The following is a 20,067-nucleotide window of genomic DNA, read 5'->3' as shown; positions in this document are numbered from 1 at the left end:
GAAATGACCATCTCATTCCTTTTCTACTACAGCTGCTTTCCTTTTAGCTTTCCTCACAGTTTTATTGAAGCTAATTGCAGTCCATCTAGTCCATTTCATTCCTCATCCCAGTTCTTGAAATGTCAGGGCTTTGTGGGGGAAGGTGGTAAAACTTGCTATTTCTCAACATCTTTCACTTTTAACTAGTAATGACTGAGTATTTCAATGGCCTGGCAGAGGAAGAAAAGAGGAGTTGTTTGTTTGATTTAAGAAAGAAGAAGAAGAAATCCTGAAATGGCAAAGCAATGGTAAATGTCAGGTGTTAAAGCGTTGTATGGCTGTTCTATGCTTGAGTGTTGGAAATGTTGAGTTCTCAGCATCTAACTAAGGTAACTTTGAAGCACAGGGAATTGAGGTTGCACTCATTACTGAATCGGGAGCTTTGCACTGACAACACTGGCCTTCGTTCTTTGTTCACTGTTCTCAAGCCATTGGTGGTAGTGGTGAGGAGATTAAGATGATTCTTGCAGCCAGCCTAATTTTCACATACCGGTAAGTATTTTGCAAGATCAAAGGACAACACTTCCTACAGATTCACTTTATTTGCATCAGAAATTGAAGCATCTGTAGAGCTAACTGAAGCATGCATTAAAGCAAAAAGAAAGACAAACATTCTTTTCATCTACTTCAGAAGGGAAGTAGACAAACCCATCTAGTTAACAAATCGCATACAATTTCCTTTAACAAAGTACATTTGGTGCGGGTGTGGGGGGGTCACAAAATTACCTGAATCCATTTCATCACTGTGAAAAAAGGAACTGCATTGACTACTGGAAATACTGGTAAAAGATGCACTAGAATTTCTATTGCTGTTGCAATCACTGAATAGAGAAAAGAAAACACATTATAAATCCTCTTGGAACATTTATATTTAAACAGCAGCTTTTCCATCCTTTTATCTTTTTCTCTTGACCAAGCACCTCTTTACAGTTCCTAACCTAAGTTATGCAGGCTGTACATTTTGTGAGCAAGAAAGCTCAACATTTTAAAATTGAACCGAATAATACCAAAGGCCACGATCCAACAGAGTTTAAGCTAAGTGAGCTTCAGTCCATTGAAATAAACAAATCAAATGTCTGTTAATTATAACACTATATCACATCTTTTTTATTAAGTGTTCTTTTAACCATACAAAGTTTTTAAGTAACAACAAAATGCTTGTCATTGGTATGAGCTTTCGTGTGCATGCACACTTCTTCAGATACCTGCATGCATGCACACAATATGTGCATGCACACGAAAGCTCATACCAATGACAAACTTAGTTGGTCTCTAAAGTGCTACTGGAAGGAATTTTTTTATTTTGTTTCGACTATGGCAGACCAACATGGCTAGCTACCTGTAAGCAAAATGTTTGAACAGCTTTATATGCACCAACAACTGAATACATGATTCATTCATTATTCTCTTATCCTTGATGGAGGTAGGAGTTTACCTGTATGAATCCCGGTTGCTAATGGTGTCATGGCCAGAATCTTCTTGTTCATCAGCTGCTACACTGAAACAGACCTTTTTCTCATTTCGTTCTCCTTTTTCGCTATCACTGTCTGTTGGTGTTAATGGCTCGTGGTTTTTTCGTTCTGATTGTGGAGAGTATGTTATTGAAGAAAGGAGGCTGAAATGGGATAAATTCAGCTACTGTAAGTAAGGATTGTTTTTATTTTTGAAAAACAGTAATGCCACAAATACAGTATGAAAACTAGCATATGCCAAAGTGGACATGGTACTGTCCTAAAATTCAGCAGAATTATAAGATATAAATAATAATAATCAGTATGGCTTAGCTCACACCGCATCTAATCAAGCACACTCAACTTAAGACAGGAACCACTGTCCAAATCATTGTTAGGTTAGTCCTTCTTATAGAAGCTTTGACAGTAATTGTGTACCTGGATCAGCAGGTTAGGCTCCAGCAGATCTGCAGCTGAGTTAGGTGGTTCTTGGTGTAGCTGGGCTATGCCAATTTGACTCCCTCATTCTCAGCTCAGCCAGAGAGATCGGTGTATCTGCCCCATCCCCACACAGCTTGCTGAGCTGAGCCCAGCAGATCATAAGATGGTGTAAACACTGAAAAAGTGGCCAGGGGCATAGTGTGGGTGGGACCAAGGGCAAGGGTATAGGCTGCTTCCTAAGCCTGTTCAACTTGGCCATGTGTCCTAGCAACCTGGCATAAATCAAGCTGACAGAAAGGGTGGTGTAACTCAGACACTATTCTAAAGGCTTCTTTTCCCTCTGCCAGACTTGGGCAGCACTAGTCTCACTCCTGAATGGAAGTTGGATCTGGTGTGACTCTGTGCCAGCTTAATTTACATCATCTTGCTTTATGCCAGCTTCTTGTGCATAGGATTGTTTCCTTAATGTATCAATATAGAATTAGAGGACCAAGGTACAATAGTCTCTAGGATAAACTAATTTTAGTAAATGCAGCTAGTATGATTATGTGAGAACAACAGTGACACAATCCAATGATTATTCTTACAACCCAATGGGTGTGTGTGCCTCAACTGCTTAGTGACATACCACAAAAGGAAATTGTGCATTCATAATAAATGCAAACAGATTTTTTTCTAAATTAAATGAAAGGCATACAATTTTTCCATAATTTAGGGGCTTAGCAATATATGCATTAAGGTGCACTGCTACAGTTAGACACTGCCATCTTTCCATCTACGGTGATTAAACAATGCATGAAATCCTGAAACAAACTTATCAGACTCAAAAAGTGGAAGCATAAACAGCAGCACTCAAGCCCTCCAAGCACTCAGCTGCTATATTCAAATTTTACAGTCTTGGCATCAGTAGTAGGAAAGGAATGTTCATCACCATTTCGCATAAAGCAGCAAAAGGAAATAGCCCAGGGGCAATGTAAGTGTTACCGGTATTCTTATTAGCACAAATGTACCTATGCATCTTATTGTGCATCAGTGCAAATTTTAGCATTTAATCACGAAACTCTTGCATGATGGGCAATAAAATTTATTGGAAATAATCATTTTTGCCAAGTACTACTCTGTGGCAGGGAGGAATCAAGTACTTCTTACAAATAATGTAAGAAGTACTTACATTATTCTACTTACAGCAGAAACAGAGCACAAATAGGATGTAAAATAGGATTACAAAGTATTGCCTGCTCTGGTTGCTAGTTGCTCTCCTGTGGAGAGGTCCCTGGGACCTTGTGCATCCTGTATACATTGGTCTAATGATACTAGGGTGTGATAGAACTCCAGAAACTAGGCATTGTGTAAATTGATACTGACAGCCAGACAATCCTGGCCTCATTTTTCCTATTCTTCCACAGAGATTTAAAAATAGGCTTCTGGGTATCCTGTTTCCTGTACAAAACTGCTTTCTTTCAGAACAATTAAATGCGGGCAGCCTATAAGCCCATAAGGAATAATGATAAGAAGCCTGAGAATTCTAAGTATTAAAAAGTTTGTACCCTTTGTTCAATCTGTACATCTTAAATATGATTTTCTACTGGTTCACTTTATACAGAATTCTTTTACAATATAAATACTTTATGTAAGATTCTCTTGTGTATTGTTAACGTTTGCAACTATGTGACTCACACAATTTATGTTTTCTTAATTATATCATTTTTACTCCAGCATGAAAAAAATAGGAAAGTTACTGGTGCTACATCACAGAAGTCTAGAGAACAGAAAAGAAATGACAGTGAGAGTTACCAAGTAAAAAAGCTACTGAAATAATAACTGAGACTGAAAATGTAAATATTGATCAAAAGAGATTGATGATTTTAAAGAAAGTATAACAACTTTCCCCTGTTTCACTCTGTGGCTATTTCACTCTGTGATATTTCAGCTTTATAATGTATTTATTCATAAATGAAATGTGAACAGTTCAATATATCATCTGAAAAAAATACAAATTATTTGAAATTGTGTTGCAACTCTTGGAAAAAGATGTACATAAATATGTCAGTGAATGTGTTCGTTCGACTTTTTGTTCATCAATTTCAGTTATAAAAGCAATTGCACTGGTCCAGTATTTATGATTAATTGGGAAAGTTGTGTTTATTTAAAACGAATCTTTTTCAGTAGAGGAGCTATCACTGAAACCTTTCGCCTAAGGAAGTCAGTCAGTCACCACTGACTTTTAGGAGGTTAGTTTAAACCCATTTAATCAGGAAGATGTTAATGTTATGGAGTGTGGGGGGGGGGAGATAGGGCTACTATTCAGGGCTGGCCCAAGACATATTTTGGCTTGAGGCAAAGATAAATTTGGCACCTTTCTCCATTCCAGATAAAGAAGCTAACTGGACTGACAGCTGAATCTTAATTCAACATTGCTGATGAGGTAGTGTGGACCACCACACCCGAGGCAGAGAGGCAGGTTTTTTTGGGGGGGGGGGGAGGACACACCACATCCTCCTGTCCCAACTCAGGGGAATGGCTGAGGCGCTTAAGAGAAACAGCAAGGGGGAGGGGAGATTATTGCCTCTTTCTTGTTTCTATTTATTATGTATTTAGTGTCTTTATATTGTGATTTTATGTTGTGAACCACCCTGAGACCTGTGGGTATAGTAAAGGTAAAGGGACCCCTGACCATTAGGTCCAATCGTGACCGACTCTGGGGTTGCGGCGCTCATCTTGCTTTAAGGGAGCTGGCGTTTGTCCGCAGACAGCTTCCGGGTCATGTGGCCAGCATGACAAAGCTGCTTCTGGAGAACCAGAGCAGCACACGGAAACGCCATTTACCTTCCCGCTTGGAGCAGTACCTATTTATCTACTTGCACTTTGACGTGCTTTTGAACTGCTAGGTTGGCAGGAGCTGGGACCGAGCAACGGGAGCTCACCCCGTCGCGGGGCTTCGAACCACCGACCTTCTGATCGGCAAGCCCTAGGCTCTGTGGTTGAACCCACAGCGCCACCTGGGTAGAGGGAAGTATACAAATGTACAGTAATTAATATACTACTACCACTAGTACTACTACTGGCCACATGACCTGGAAGCTGTACGCTGGCTGCCTTGGGCAATAAAGCGAGATGAGCACCACAACCCCAGAATCTGTCACGACTGGACCTAATGGTCAGGGGTCCCTTTACCTTTAGTACTACTACTACTACTAATAATAATAATAATAATAATATCCCCCAGCATCTGCCACTTGAAGCGGTTGCCTCACTTTGCCTAATTGTTGGGACATTCCTGCTTCTGTTTTTTTTAAATAAAAAAATCTTATATTTAATACGGTAACATTTTGCTGTGGTTTTTATTATATCACATTGTATTATTTTAAATTGCCGGCTGCTTAAAGAGGTCATGTGAGCAGTATGTACATCTTAGAAATAATTAAATAGGATTTAATCCACCCCGCCTTATACCCTTTGCTATCATTTTCTGCCAATTTTATATTGATTTTTTAATATTGATTTTAGGGAACTGCATTGTTCCAACGGCCTTTATCCTTTTACCCCTTGACTTATATGAATGTGCCAATGAGTCAGATCATCTAACTCACTTCTGTCTATTCTAGCTTAAAGAAGCTCTCCAAGGTCTCAGGCTGAGGTACTTTCCAGCCATGCTTCCAAAATCTATCTATCTATCTATCTATCTATCTATCTATCTATCTATCTGTCTATGAAGTGCCAGGTATCTAACCCAAGATGTGCAGCACATGAAAAAATCTACCACCACTGAGCTATAGCCCTCACAGAAAAGTCCAATACATAGGCTAAGATACAATGTTAGGAAGGGCTCATTTAAAAGCAAATTTATGTCTTAATGTCCAAAATCCCTACATTCCATATATTTTACTTACTCGTCTATTTGAGAAACACAGTTTTCCACCTCTTTTAGTGCAGCTTGCAGTTTGCACAACAGTTTCTGATAGACATCTTGTGTTTCCAGATCCTCTTCTTTTAACAGATACCTCAAACCATGGCCATCTTGTTGACCCAAGGAGTGTCCCGATGGAGCTGCCATAGTGGTAATTGTATGCTGTACATAAACCATGGGACTCAGTTTACCTGGGCAGGAAGGAAATAATATAAAATGCATAAGTAGGTTATCAGGTATGTTAGTCTCTGTAGTTGTAGCTCACTTATTTTGAACCATAGCAGATAATACATTTTTCATGAATCCAGTTAATAATCACACTGAGTTTTTTAAAAGTTTTTTTATACATTCAACAAAGGAGCTATTTGATATTGAAAATCCAACTATGCATAACAATCCATTTTTATTTTTATTTTGCAAATTGCTTGCTAGTGAAACATTAGTTCTGTTATTCAAGGGTTGTAAAAGTCTGTTTAAATAGCCCAAGCACTGAAGGATCAAACATTTTGGCAAAATCTGCCAGTGCCTAACTGGTTATTAGTTTGCTTTATGCTAAGAAAATAAAAGAAAATGATTAAGAAAATGGCAGCTTTTGATACCATACACTATGGTATCCTCCTGAATCAGCTGTGTGGGATGGCTATTGAGGGCACTGTTTTGCAGTGGTTTCACTGCTACCTAGAGGATCATGTCCAGAAAGTAGCATTGGGAGACTGTGTTTCAGCTACATGGTCTTTGCACTATGGTGTACCACAATGTCATGTCTTGTCCTCAACGTTGTTTAACAAATATATGAAATCACCGTGCGGTCATTAGGAGTTTGGGGGCAAAGTGTCAACAATTTGCTGATGACACACAGCTGTACTTCTCCATAACATGTGAGTCGGGGCAGCTGTGTATAATCTGGACTGTGCTTTGTGTGCAGTAGTGGGCTGGATGAGGGGCAATAAACTCAGCTTGAACCATGAGAAGATGAAGGTGCCATAGATTAGTAGTTCCTGTATCTGGAAGATTGAGCAGTTGCCTGTTCTGGGTGGGGTTGCTCTCCCTTTGAAAGAACAGGCTCAGAGTTTGGCGGTGCTCTTGGATCCAGTTCTGTCACTGGGAATTTATGAGTAGCTAGGAGTGCCTTTTACCAGCTGTGGCTGATATGTCAGCTATGGCCATGCTTGGGACAGGGAGGGTCTGGCCATGGTGATCCATGCATTGGTAACCTCAAGGCTTGATTTCTGGAACATGCTCTATGTGGAATTACCTGGCTGCTGCAAAATGCTGCAGTTGATGTTGATGGGGACAGACTATCGCCGGCGTTTCTTGAACACACTAGCATGGGCTCAAATGTTGAGGGGTAGTTTTCAGATAGGTAGGTAGAGGAAGGTAGATAGCTAGAGCTCATATTGAAGCTTACCTTGGTCAGTGTGTTTGTTTTCTTTTTCATGGGAATGATGTTTTCTGCTCTCTAGCTGAACACCAAAAGCACTGCCAACTGACGTTGAAGTTTTAGGATATGAGACTTCCATCACATTGATATGGCAGTTAGTTGGGCAGAAGTCACTGCTGTGCAGTGGTGAAATCTTTGACTTTGCTTGCTTGAAGGTAGGCCAAGCTCGGTTTTTTAGCACCCGTGAAAACTGCAGGGGGAGGGTAGAGTATATTAGCAACTACTAAAAGGTTTAAATATAGTTAGCTCTATTTATTTTTCAGGTATGAGGAAAATTCTCTCTCACGCACTTTAGTATTCCCCAGCCTGATAGGTGGAACTGAACTGAAGTTTGACTTCTTGAAATAGAACAATGTTCTTTCTCTGTGTCCATGCCTAACCTCATATTGCTTTTTACAGGAGAAGAGAGGAAGAAGATTGCAGGTGAGTCCAAGTGCTAATTCTATTATTCTAATCACTAACTATGGGAACAATAGTTCGAAAAGCAATTAAAAGCAAAATGAATAATCCTGTGGCAGCCTAAGACAGAATGAACCCTTATCCTATTTCATTAATTTAGATATTTTTATTTATTTTATTTTACTTTTTTACTTTTATATTATTTTAAATTCTATTTTATTTTACTTTTTTATTTTACTCTACATCAAGTTGGCGTATCTGGTTCTCCCACTCCTCATTTAATCCCTACAACAATCCTGTGAGGTAAAGACAGTGACTGGCCCACCGTCACTCAGGGAGCTTTTCATGGCTGAGCGGAAATTTGACCCCTGTCCTAGTCCAACACTCTAACTACACCACACCAGCTTCCTGCCTTTCCAGGAAAATCCCCAAAAGGCAGTTTATAATCAGTCTTAAAACAATACAAGAAAAGAACAGCTATATAAAGTCAGACATGATTCGCTGGGTGGGGTAGAATTGCTGTGCTAGCTGGTAATCTAGAGCATTTGCAGTGACCTTCCACATTGCATCAGGCCTCTACCTCCCAGTAAGCAATAGTGAACAGTTCTGCCCCACTCATCAAATCACTTGTAGAAAGATAAGAATTAATCAACAGGCAAAACAAGCAACAAACAAACCATTCAGGGACAACGATTTTTTTAAACAGGAGGCTTGATGTGAATCTCATGGAGGTAATTGCTGAAGTAGCCCCAGCTGGCTCCCCTAGGGACCAATCAATTGATATTTTGGTACCCACATAGCATAGCCTAGGAATGCAGACTTTTAATTCTAACCAAAGTAGGTACCTTTTCTTGCAGATCAATAGGCACAGTGCACTCCTACACCCACAAACAAAAACACACATTTATGCTCCTGTGTGCAGCTTTGGTTTTCAATAAAATCAACAGGTTATTGAGTCTGTACAATAATTTTTTTCTATATTGTGTGTAACGTTGATAATATTTCTATCCAAGTAGGTTTGTGTGGATATATTAAACTTAAACACGTGAAACTGCAACAAGGAAGAAACAAGGGCACTTAAATAGGAAGAACGGCAGTATAGTCAAACCTTGGTTGTCGAACGTAATCCATTCTGGAAGACCGTTTGACTCCCTAAATGTTTGACAACTGAGGCGTGGCTTCCAATTGGTTGCAAGAGCTTCTTGCACTCAAGCGGAAGCTGCGTCGGATGTTTGAGTTCCAAAGAATGTTCAAAAACTGGAGCATTTACTTCCGGGTTCTTGGTGTTCAGGAGCCAAAATGTTCGAAAATGGAGCCATTTGGGAACTGATGTTTGACTGTACGTTTTTCACATTTAAATCTCCCACACATTGTCTCCCATAGGTGCCAAATGGCTAGTTACAACTTAAGTCAAACGTAAGTTCCACATTTCTTTTCATGCATGTGTTGGAAAAAGTGGGGACTATTACCCAGGCCTTAAAACTTCTCTGAGAAATAATGAGATAATAATAAGCACTGCAGGAAGCCACTGCATTTCTGTTTATAGATTTCAAACTTTCACAATGAAGCTAACAGCACACTTTTGTTACTATGGTTACATTAACCTCCCTAAAAGAAAGGCATAGCTATTCTTGGAATGAAACAGGTTACTAATAGCCATCAAGAACAGTAAACATTTTTGAAACGGCAAATTTGCAACATGATTATGGATTTCGGAAAGGTCTTATCTGAGAAGTTGATGAATATGTGGGTTTATAATAAGATAATGTATCAGGTATAGTAATTATATATGCCTTCCTCTTGTGGTTGTGCCAATGTACTTCCTCCTGACCTAGTATGATCTTGCTATTCTAATCCTGGAAACTGTACATCACATTAAATTCTTGTAAAGTAGGCAAGCAATATGAAAAGCATAATGTATTTGGCTACATTGAATTTCTGACTGAGCAGTTAAAATGCCCACCTGAGGCAGTCAAGTAAGGTGAATAGACAGGCAGACAGACAGACAGACAGACTGACCATAGCTGCCAAGTACCCCGTTTTCCCCGGGAAACCCCGTTTTTTCTTACCTTTTCCCAGCGGTCCCCCGTATCACTTCATCTCCCATTATTCTCCCTTATATTCTCCTGCCGGCGGCCATTTTTTTTCTGATTTGCCCATCTATGGACTCCGAAAATGGCCGGTGCTGTCTATGCATGTCCGAAAGTGCATAGACAGGACTTCCGGTGTCAGCGGTGGCCATTTTTTGTGCCCATAGATGGGCAGAGCGACACCGGAAGTTGCGTCTACGTACTTCCGGACATGCGTTGATGCGACTTTCGAAGCCGGTGGTGGCCATTTTTTGTGCCCAAAGATGGACAAAGCGACACCAGAAGTTGCGTCTATGCAACTTCTGGTGTCACGCGGCTGCCAGTCCCGGATTCTGCAGTCCGGGACTTGGCAGGTATGAGACTGACAGGGTTTAATGAATGGATTGCTAGCTATATTTATTTAGACCATGAAATGTTTTTGGATCATTTATTCTAAAGTCAAGTGGTGGAGTGTTAAACTCTATCTATCTATCTATCTATCTATCTATCTATCTATCTATCTATCTATCTATCTATCTCCACTTGCAAATTGGAACATTTGCTTGCCAGGTTCCAGTTTAAAAATATCATTTTAGTTCATAAAACAAAAGACCCAGTTTCAAAGTACAAATGTAAAATTCTAATGTGTGTATAATTCTTGCAAAATGCAAGCAAAATAAAGGATCACGAGGGCAGGGGTGGGGAAACCCCTTTTGGCCAGAGGGCTGGGTCAAATAGCGGCCAACCCTCTACAGGCCGCGTTTGAGGGACATGCTTTCAGCACTGTTTAGATTTGACGCCAAATGCAAGCTGCGCTGATTCTGGACCCAGTCAGCAGGGATCAGCCCACTCAGGAGCTCCAGACAGGAGCTCCCAAATGGATCTGCTTCTGTGTGAAAGCAGCAGGACTTGCATTCGGCACTAACTAAACAGCAGCGAATAGAAGCCATGGCTGCAATGGAACATTATCATAAGTACATTCTTGGGTTCCTGATTCTTTCTTTGCAGCCACAACTTTACTTGTCCATGCCTTCCATCATATCACATCAGGTGAATGACCTGTCAGTGTGGTCAGCCCAAAACAGTCTGTTGAGCAGAACTGGGAGGTCTGGCAAATCTAACTAGGCCTGTAGGTCAGGTTGCTGCGGTTGATCTTCTATCTCCTATCCATTGTTCAAAGGGGGAATGGATAAAATGAATATTTGAAACAGCATAATTAACAAGATAATAAAATATTATTATAAGCATAGACATTTTTCTGTATTATGGCTGATTATTTCTTTTTCTTTAGCATCTTTAATGTGCATGACATCTCACAAAGTGGACAGGTACCTGACCTTTTATTTCACATAGAATTTGACCTAGGGGAGACAACAGAGGAAGGAGAGGGGGGAAACGTAGGAGTAAACAGTGGGAGAGCTAATATTTCAGTTATACATATTTAGTTCCAGCTGAGTGTTTTTAATTTCTAAACAAAGTCAGTAAATTTCCCCAATTTTTTTTTTTTGCTCCTTACCTTTTTATAACTAGTGATCCTTCTGCAAATGTGCTCAATTTTCTCAGTGCAAGTGGCACTGAATTTACTCTGAAGTTCAGTGGGGATCACTTCATTTAAACTATTTAGACTATTACAGTTTTGCACAAATTGCTCATCACTTTTTGCTAAAGCTTCGAGAATCTGTGAGTAAGACAAAAGCGGTGGATTGTGTTGGTGTTAAAAAGACTGCCATTAGATATCAGTGTAAACAAACAAGTAATGCAGGACAATAAACATTTTTTCTTGCAGACGATATTTCTTTTCAGATTTAAGTATGCTGCTTGTCAGCAGTAGCTCCCAGATACTGAGCTGCAATTTAATTTATTTGTTTGATTCATTTCTATGCCACTTTCTATATGCCTTGCCTGCCTTCCTTAAGCACTAGTCAACTTCTTCCTCTTCCTCCTCTCAATTCCTTTGTCCCTGTGAGCTGGAACCTGATTACCTTAACACCCTGCCCTTGTCATATTTGTATTGTTTAAAACAAACCCCAAGCTCGTTACAATTATAAATAAAAGAGAACATGTCAAAGGAAAAGTGAATTTTTAAACCTCCTTTCTCAACCCTGAACAGAGGTTTTAATTGTAGGCTAGAGGCTTACAAAGCTCATTGGCTGTCATTAACCAGTCCTCCCTTCACAATAACTTGGCAATATTGTTTGAAGCAGAACAAATCCAGGATACAGGCTCCAGATCCTATATACAACTGCAAAATCTACAAAATCAGAAAGCCTAATAAATTAATTTATGCTATGTGAAATAATAATCTTTTATTTATGTTTTTATTGGAATTTGGTAAAAGTCAAAGTAATTGGGAATTTACTAATCACCCAATTTTTTTGCACACATTTTAATTATAGTCATAGCTTATTATAGTCGCCCTAGAACTGAAGAAGTTAAGTTCATGTAATGATAGACATAAAGCTTTTAAACTCTTACTTTCTGAATCAGCACAGTAATTAAAGGTTTCTAATTGCTTGTAAGAGTTTAATTTTCTGCAGGTTTAATTAATAATGCAAAACATACCTGCAAACGTAATCCCTTGGTTATAACTACAAAGACTGTGGTTAAACCATTACTAAGACTTCTGCACCCTCTTCTTGATTTTCAAATTATTATATTTTTAGCAGCTCTAAAATATTACATTGCTATATGGTTTCCTATTTTTTTTAAAAAATAAGCTGCTTATTAATTAGGCTTCATAGCTTTGGAGAAAAGAAATCCACGAGGAATACTATATCCAACACTCAAACACAGCTACCCTTCCATTGTTTCACATTACTTCTACTTGCTACAAGGTGACTTACCAAGCAATCCTCTGGTTCAAGGGATACAGCAGAGGTGGGTATACCTTCCCCCTCCCTATTGATGGCTTTCACTGGGTAGCCTTGGGCCAGTCAGCGTAACCTACCTCTGGATGGTAACGACTGGACAAAGTGAAGGTGCCTTGTGCACCTAGTTCCAGGAAAAAATTAACTCACTTCTTCACCCAGAATGCAAACGACTTTTTTTTTACAGGGTCTGGCCTGCTATCTGAGTGACATTTCATAACAAAAAACATGGGCAGAGTATTTCTGGAGCATTCTGACTTCAGTTAATTAACTGTCATGCCAGAGGGCTTTCTCCCCCTCCTTGTATATTGTATTTCCACATTTATTACATAGTTTTAATTTATAATTATTAGTTAATATTTCTGTGTGAATGGTTTTGTGGTGTTTGCTCAAAAGGCAACATGAATATACAATAATTAAATAAATGGATTCCTGGAAAAACTGTATATCTCCCTTTAAAAAAAAAAAAACTTTTGTGGGATATGGAGAATGGTTGGAAAGGTAGCGAACGTTTCACTTCTTCAGCATTTGTTGTTTTGAGTTTAGAAGCTCAATTTATGACTACACTATGACTTAATTTTCTTTCTGGGTGAATGACCACAATTCCTGACCATCAATAGGACACAGGCCACTGGTAAAGAATACACTTGAGATTAAATTACAATAATCATATCCATAAATCATATTCATAAATAGGGTGTGCTGCTTCAGTGATCAAAGGAACAATAAAGAACTAAACAAATAAATATTTTATGTTTCATACCTTTGCAGTCAAGCTGAAAAAGCCCTTTGGTTCAATCATCTTTTCCAAAACATGGCATTTTATTCCCGCTGTGCTGTCATACTCGTAAACTACACCATATTCCAGGTGAACATTATCAACAGTTAGACTGACATGGTCCTTCCGCCCATCAATTATTGCCATAGTATTAAATTTGTCAATTACTTCTAAAAACAAATTCAAAAATCAAATTGCTTTGAATCCTAGTATGCTTACTAAACTAACCAATATGCCTAACTTAACTAATTTACTAAATAAACACCTTTCAGTTTGTTAAATTAATGATTGAACAGGGTGAGTCAGGTTGTGGTGCAGATACTATGTCTGTGAAACATGGTTCATTTGTTGTAGAGGGATTTTAAAAATATTATTGGCAAACGAAAGCTGTAATCACAGTAACAGACAACTAAAATATGAGTATGCCTTGCTGTTATTCTATGGGCACAATCCAATATGAAAATAAGCATGCTTAGGCAATCTTCTGAAGGCCTCATTCTAGATTATCACATCATAAGGAACTTTTTGCGTATTGCATTCAAAAGATAAAAAATATACTATGATAGCAGATACGTAATAGTTAAGAAAACCATGCCATCAAGCAATAACTGCACTTTATCTTGTACTTTGAATTACATTATACAAACAGGTGAAAATTGTGCTTGCTTTGTTAAGGGTAACATCCAAAGCTCACCTTTATTTTGCTTAATAACAAAGAAACAATTGATCCTACCTTCTACTTTGCAGTCAAATGCATCTCCTCCATCTTCTCCCAAGGGTTTGGAGTTTGTTCTTTGCAGATCTTCCTGGGCACTCTCAACACTGTTATATACCCACTGAATAGAATCTTGCTATAGGAAAGTAATAACAATGATGAAAGTTTACACACACACACACACAAACATATTAGCCTTACCAGAAAAACCGTGTTTTTATTATAGCTGAACCAAGAAGGAGATTTGGTATTTTACATTTTTAAGTCCACTAAGCACACACATCCTTTTTTCCCCTCCTTTTTTTTTTTAAAGTGAGAAACTCAAAAGAGGACAAACGTGCAGAAGAGATTCTTGTTGTGGAATTCCCTCCCAAGAGAGGTTAGATTAGTTCCTTCATTGTTATCCTTCCACAGGAAGGCTGATTCAGACAGGCCTCTGAAAATTAAGGTACAGACAATGCTGATCACTGGGATGCTGTCAGGGTAAACCATTTTACTTGCTGGTTTTAAATGTTTTGGTTATTTTAATTATTGTTTTTAGCTAGTTTGCTTTTATTACTTTATATTTTATAATTTAACAATGTGCTTTTAAATGTGGTAAATTGCCCTGAATCCCAGCTTGGGAGAAAGGCAGGATATAAATATATTAAATAAATAATAGAAAGCTGTTGCTTGCTGGGTGTTCACCACAAAAATTAACAGATGAGAGAGAGGAAAGTGTGGTTTTAAATTGCATTCACTGTAGCAAGACCAGGTCACTTCGTCATTTGTTTTACTTCAAAATTTGTTCCCAGACATGTAGAACTTTGCTGGACTGCCAATCAAAAAGTGAATCCATCCAAAAAAATGCTAATTAATTTATTTAATATATTTGAAATCAATCTCATGCTGACTTACTGAAACATTACATCCCCCATAGAAGCTTATATCACCCGCACTTAAATGCAGCTGGATGAACCACAAAAATAGCTTGTGTTCTGGTAGAATTGAAAACATAGCCTCTAAAGGGAAACATGTGGGATGAAATGAAAGTTAAGCAAGAACAGCAAAAAATAATAATACAGTTTTTGCACATTGCTCCCTCCCATAAACGAGAGCTTAAACTTATTTGTCTTTCACGATCATTGCAATTATATTCATGAAGAATTCAAAATACATTTTATTTACCAGATGAGGTTTAAATCGGAACTCCATTCATATTTTATAAAAGATGCATCATAACAAATGGTATGTTTTAAATCTTTATTTTATATTACAACACCCTGTTGCCAAAACTGTCAACACAAATCTCCTGAAAATTCGTATATAATAGTGAAAACAAAGAAGATAATATCTCAGAGTATTAAATTTAAATATTGCTTATCTTGAGCAGCTGTCAGTAGGGTACATTCACCAAAGTAAAGCAGGACTGTTTGGATACATATTTATTCGGTTCTTCAGAAAATACCCTGGGAACCAGTGCCCTTGTAGGATTCTCAAGATCATCAGTATCATAGTCATTTTTTACCAATATAAAGCTGTTCAGAAGTGCAATAAGTTTTGTTTAACTACTGTTCAAACAAAACCTATTGCACTTCACTGGAGCTTTATGACCAGACTTTGTCTTATCTCTAATAATTCTTCTTTGGAAAGATTACTTAAAAGGCTACTGGAGAGCGTATTTGACACTAGGTCAAATTTCTTTATATCCCTTGCCTTTTTTTAGCTCAGTTTTTCACACTGCATGTGCAGCATTAGAGGCTCAGCTGTAGATAATTTTCCCTGAATGCTGGAAAGGAGTAAAACATTCACAATATTATCCCTACATCCTGTTCCAAAACTTTTATTTAAAAGTTGGTCCCCTTTGATTTAAGCAGAACTCAGTTCTAATGCGTGGTTCGAATTAGATTAGAGAACAGCTTTAGAAAAATTGACTATTATTTGTTTTTTAACATTCATTTGCCAAGGAATGGAAGCAAACTGTATTTTTTTGTTTAAGTAGCATAACAATAAATAAGTAAGCACCATCTTTACATGCATCGGACGTCTGTATTTCCTGCAGGCTGTGACATGGGCAATAACACTTGCATGAGTTTCTTTGCTGACATTAATCCCATTCACTTTAATGATGCATTGTCCAGGGTGGAGGCCAGCAGCTGCTGCTACAGTTCCTTGAAAAAAGTTAGAAAAATTGCCAAGTTAGAAATTTCCTTCTTAGGAAAAAAAAATGTTTGGTTTTATAGTTGCTTGTTTATTCAAGAACATGTTAAATTAAACCAACACAGAATATGTACAAGGTACTTTACATGAGAATTCCCCCCCCCAATAAATGGTTTGTGTGATCTATTTTGATAAGGTTATCAACTTGGTGGGAACAGGACACATCTGGAATTAGTAGCCAATAAAGCAGGTCAATAAAGCTGACGAACAATGGTGGCCATGCATCCAATGATGAATCTAAACACAACAGCACCACTTGTACTTAGAAATATACTGGTATTTTGTTGTTGCTGCCCCTTTTGCCCATTTATTTATACCTATCCTAATCCTAAACTTGTTAATCTGGAACTTGTTTATTGGAAAACCTAAATTCAGGTATGCAGGTATGTTTATCTGTCCTGACCTCATGAAGGAGTCAGATACAGTGAAAGTCACAGGGCTCAAAGGCTTCTTAAGAGTGGATCTCAATGCATCAAATCATGGCAGCTCAGCAGAATATAAAGAAATACCATGGTTTGTCTTAAAAGGGATCCCTGACCATTAGGTCCAGTCGCGGACGACTCTGGGGTTGCGGCGCTCATCTTGCTTTACTGGCCGAGGGAGCCGGCATACAGCTTCCGGGTCATGTGGCCAGCATGACTAAGCCGCTTCTGGCGAACCAGAGCAGCACGCGGAAACACCGTTTACCTTCCCGCTGGAATGGTACTTGTTTATCTACTTGCACTTTGACGTACTTTCGAACTGCTAGGTTGGCAGGAGCAGGGACCGAGCAACGGGAGCTCACCCCATCCTGGGGATTCGAACCGCCAGCCTTCTGATCGGCAAGCCCTAGGCTCTGTGGTTTAACCCACAGCGCCACTCGCGTCCCATGGTTTGTCTTACCTATGATCTAAAAAAGCTCATCAGTGTTGGCTTATTGTTCATAGATTGCTGCTGGGAAACAAACAGTGAGTCTGGGTTCAGATGACGTGCTCACAATGTAGTGTTGCCATGAGCAGAGAGGAGCAAAGCAGGGACCTCTGAGCAGCATGCACCAGTCTGCTGCTCATGCATGTTAAAACCATAGTTAAACATTAGCTATGGTTTAATATGGTGTGTGAAAACCACTATAATCTTCTTTCATCACTACTATTCATAGCAAAACAACTATCAAAGCAAACACCCATCAAGTATTGATCATATGACTCAGCCATATATCTAAAGTAATTCCATCTACAGCTTTCTATATCCCTCTGCCTACCTCTTCCAACAGCATGGACAACAGAAGGACCAAAGCCTCGTATTTGAAATCCAAGGCCATCCACAGAGTCGGGGATCTTCACTGTCCTGAGTACAAGAGAACGTATGGGTGGAATGTCCAAAACCAGTGTGCTTATTACATTTATCAATTTTTACACAGAATATAGCAATTTACTAATAATAAAACTATAACTATAAAATTATTATTATTATTTAAAATTCTACTAAATTCTCAAACAATGAATTACACATGAAGCTTAGCTTTTGAGAAGGGGGAATAAGCACTGATGAAAATAAAATATTATTATTATTATTATACCCCACCCCATCTGACAGGGGTTCGCCCAACAGAGGACTAAAAACAGAATAAAACTTCAAAAATTAAAAACTTCCCTAATAATCAAGGAACACTGCTTATTCCAGAAAATGCCCTCTTCACATGTTTAACCTATTGAATATTTATTTGGTGTTGACAAAATGTTAAAAAACAAAACAGAAAGAGATACTTAATCACATTTTCTGATATATTGATACATTATTATTTATTATCGATTCATAGTCTCATCATTATCATTATCAACAACACTAGATATTCCTTACAAATAATTTAAATTACTTAAATTCTTGTAAGTCCTTTCACCCATTAACCTTTACCCCCTATTCTGATCATTAAAATTTGGCAAAAGAGTGTTTCCTCTTTCCTTTTGTATCTGCATGCCTTTGCAACACACCCTGTTCACAATTTACCAAACCAAAGTAACAACTTACTCCCTGGGTTTTGTGCTCACAAGTACCCTGAGGGGCTTTCTGCTGCTTAAACATGCTTTCAGAAAGTTATCCACTTCACTGAAGGGTCTCAGAAAAACTAGGTCACCATTAATGGCAAAGATCTTTTTCCCAACTTCCAGACCTGCCATCTAGGTAAGAAAAGATAAGACATGCACAATTGTTTTAACAGAACTAGTGATGTACTAATTTCCTTTACACAAAGGAAGATGCTGAAATGCTTGCCATGTGAGAGTATGCCCTTAGCTATGAAATCTACACAATCCACATTATTTCCGGAGGTCAAAGAAAAATCTCTATTTTGTAAATTTAGAATTACTGTATTGGAAGAATCACTTTGTTATTTATAATATTTATGCAGCCTTGACAGTAGTGACCAAAAAGTTTAAATTATTCCATATTACCTATCTTGACTCACCTTTTTTCCATTTATCGAAAACCACTTTGCTTTATAGAGATATGCATTTGAAAGCACAGAACTTACTGAATATTTAGGTTTGTAGATACAGCTCAGAAACATACAGAAGCCCAACAGTACCTTCAAAATATTAATTCTTTTGACTGAAAACCTGAACTGCTGTATTACAGAAGCCATTCACATCCAGTCAGTTTCATCTGGCAAAGAAAGTGCATACAGCTTCAAGGCTCTGTAATAAATGGAACTACTCAGGGAATATTTCTCAGTTTATTCAAAAGTTAAGAATTTGAATGAAGCCAGAATAACAACCTTGTATTGACAGGAATGTCTGTGAAGTAAAATAATCATGGTTATAAATTAGCATGTATTACCTCAGCATTTGATCCCTTCTCCACTATTTTAATAATTGGCACTTTGTTTTTGTCTTCCAAGCCAAAACCATAGCTTCCTTCAGTTGATTTAATCTGTAAAAGGGAAATGGTTTGACACATATTGGAAAAAATATTTAAAATACATTTAAATTAGAAAATGAGGTGCAATCAAGTGAGACTGAATCTTGACAAAATGGAGGTCCTGCCTGTTGGAGGAGCAAACACATAGCTTGGGTGTTTTCCTTGTTCAAGCATTGTTACTAGAAGCCAAAGTGGTGTCACTGTCATTTAGTGTAAGGTTACCAGACGTCCCCATTTCCTGGGGACAGTCCCCGGATTTACAAATCAGTCCCCCTACAAAATCAATTGAAGTTGAAAAGTGTCCCTGGATTCATTGGAAAAAAAATCTGGTAACCTTAATTTAGTGTCTATTCCAGCCACACTGGTTTGCCAACTATCAAGTGTACATTAAATAATATGTGTATACGTACACACATGCATTAATACATGCACATGCTTCATTTTAAAAAAAATCTTACCAGCAGTGATTTGGCTATTACATTTTCCACTACTTTTAGATCATGTTTCATGAGTCTGTGCTTCATGTCTGAGCCTTCCATTTCTTCATCAGCAAAAAAACGAAAGAGAAGTGGTTCATCTTTAAACTCACTTTTTTCCAGCACTGTTTGATATAAAAATAATATTATTTTTCTGTGATGGCACAAACTCATTTTGCTATTGATATTCTGATTTTGCTTAAGCATGTACAAGTGAAACAACCACATATTACTTCCCTGTGCCCCCTTTCTCTCTTGTTTCCCCTATGTCAAATTCTAGATTTTATGCTCCTCACAGCAGAGACCTGACCTGCATGTTCTAAAACTCCAGAAATACTTCAGTGATGGAAAACGTATTTTTGCACATAAATCAACAATGGAGGAATTCTG

At 38.2% G+C, this 20,067-nt stretch overlaps 1 protein-coding gene across 2 annotated transcripts in view; it reads right to left on the bottom strand.

Moving 5' to 3' along the window:
- PREX2 (phosphatidylinositol-3,4,5-trisphosphate dependent Rac exchange factor 2) overlaps positions 1 to 20,067 on the bottom strand; it is a 102,824-nt gene that overhangs the window by 28,475 nt on the left and 54,282 nt on the right. The window contains exons 16-27 of one of the 2 annotated variants that reach the window (XM_035125053.3): positions 19,660 to 19,802; positions 19,121 to 19,213; positions 18,314 to 18,462; positions 17,547 to 17,632; positions 16,112 to 16,257; positions 14,126 to 14,243; positions 13,378 to 13,562; positions 11,264 to 11,425; positions 7,247 to 7,469; positions 5,822 to 6,029; positions 1,475 to 1,654; positions 766 to 860 (exon numbers count right to left, since the gene is read on the bottom strand). In XM_035125053.3, coding sequence (XP_034980944.3) covers positions 766 to 860; positions 1,475 to 1,654; positions 5,822 to 6,029; positions 7,247 to 7,469; positions 11,264 to 11,425; positions 13,378 to 13,562; positions 14,126 to 14,243; positions 16,112 to 16,257; positions 17,547 to 17,632; positions 18,314 to 18,462; positions 19,121 to 19,213; positions 19,660 to 19,802 — 1,788 coding nt within the window. The remainder of the gene's footprint in view (positions 1 to 765; positions 861 to 1,474; positions 1,655 to 5,821; positions 6,030 to 7,246; positions 7,470 to 11,263; positions 11,426 to 13,377; positions 13,563 to 14,125; positions 14,244 to 16,111; positions 16,258 to 17,546; positions 17,633 to 18,313; positions 18,463 to 19,120; positions 19,214 to 19,659; positions 19,803 to 20,067) is intronic. The other variant, XM_035125054.3, reaches the window with a different exon arrangement.

Source organism: Zootoca vivipara, chromosome 8 (assembly GCF_965207765.1).
Source record: "Zootoca vivipara chromosome 8, rZooViv2.hap1.1, whole genome shotgun sequence".
In the NCBI taxonomy this organism is placed as follows: Eukaryota; Metazoa; Chordata; class Lepidosauria; order Squamata; family Lacertidae; genus Zootoca; species Zootoca vivipara.
The sequence above is the reverse complement of the archived record's forward strand: the minus strand, read 5'-3'. Positions and strand labels throughout refer to the sequence as shown.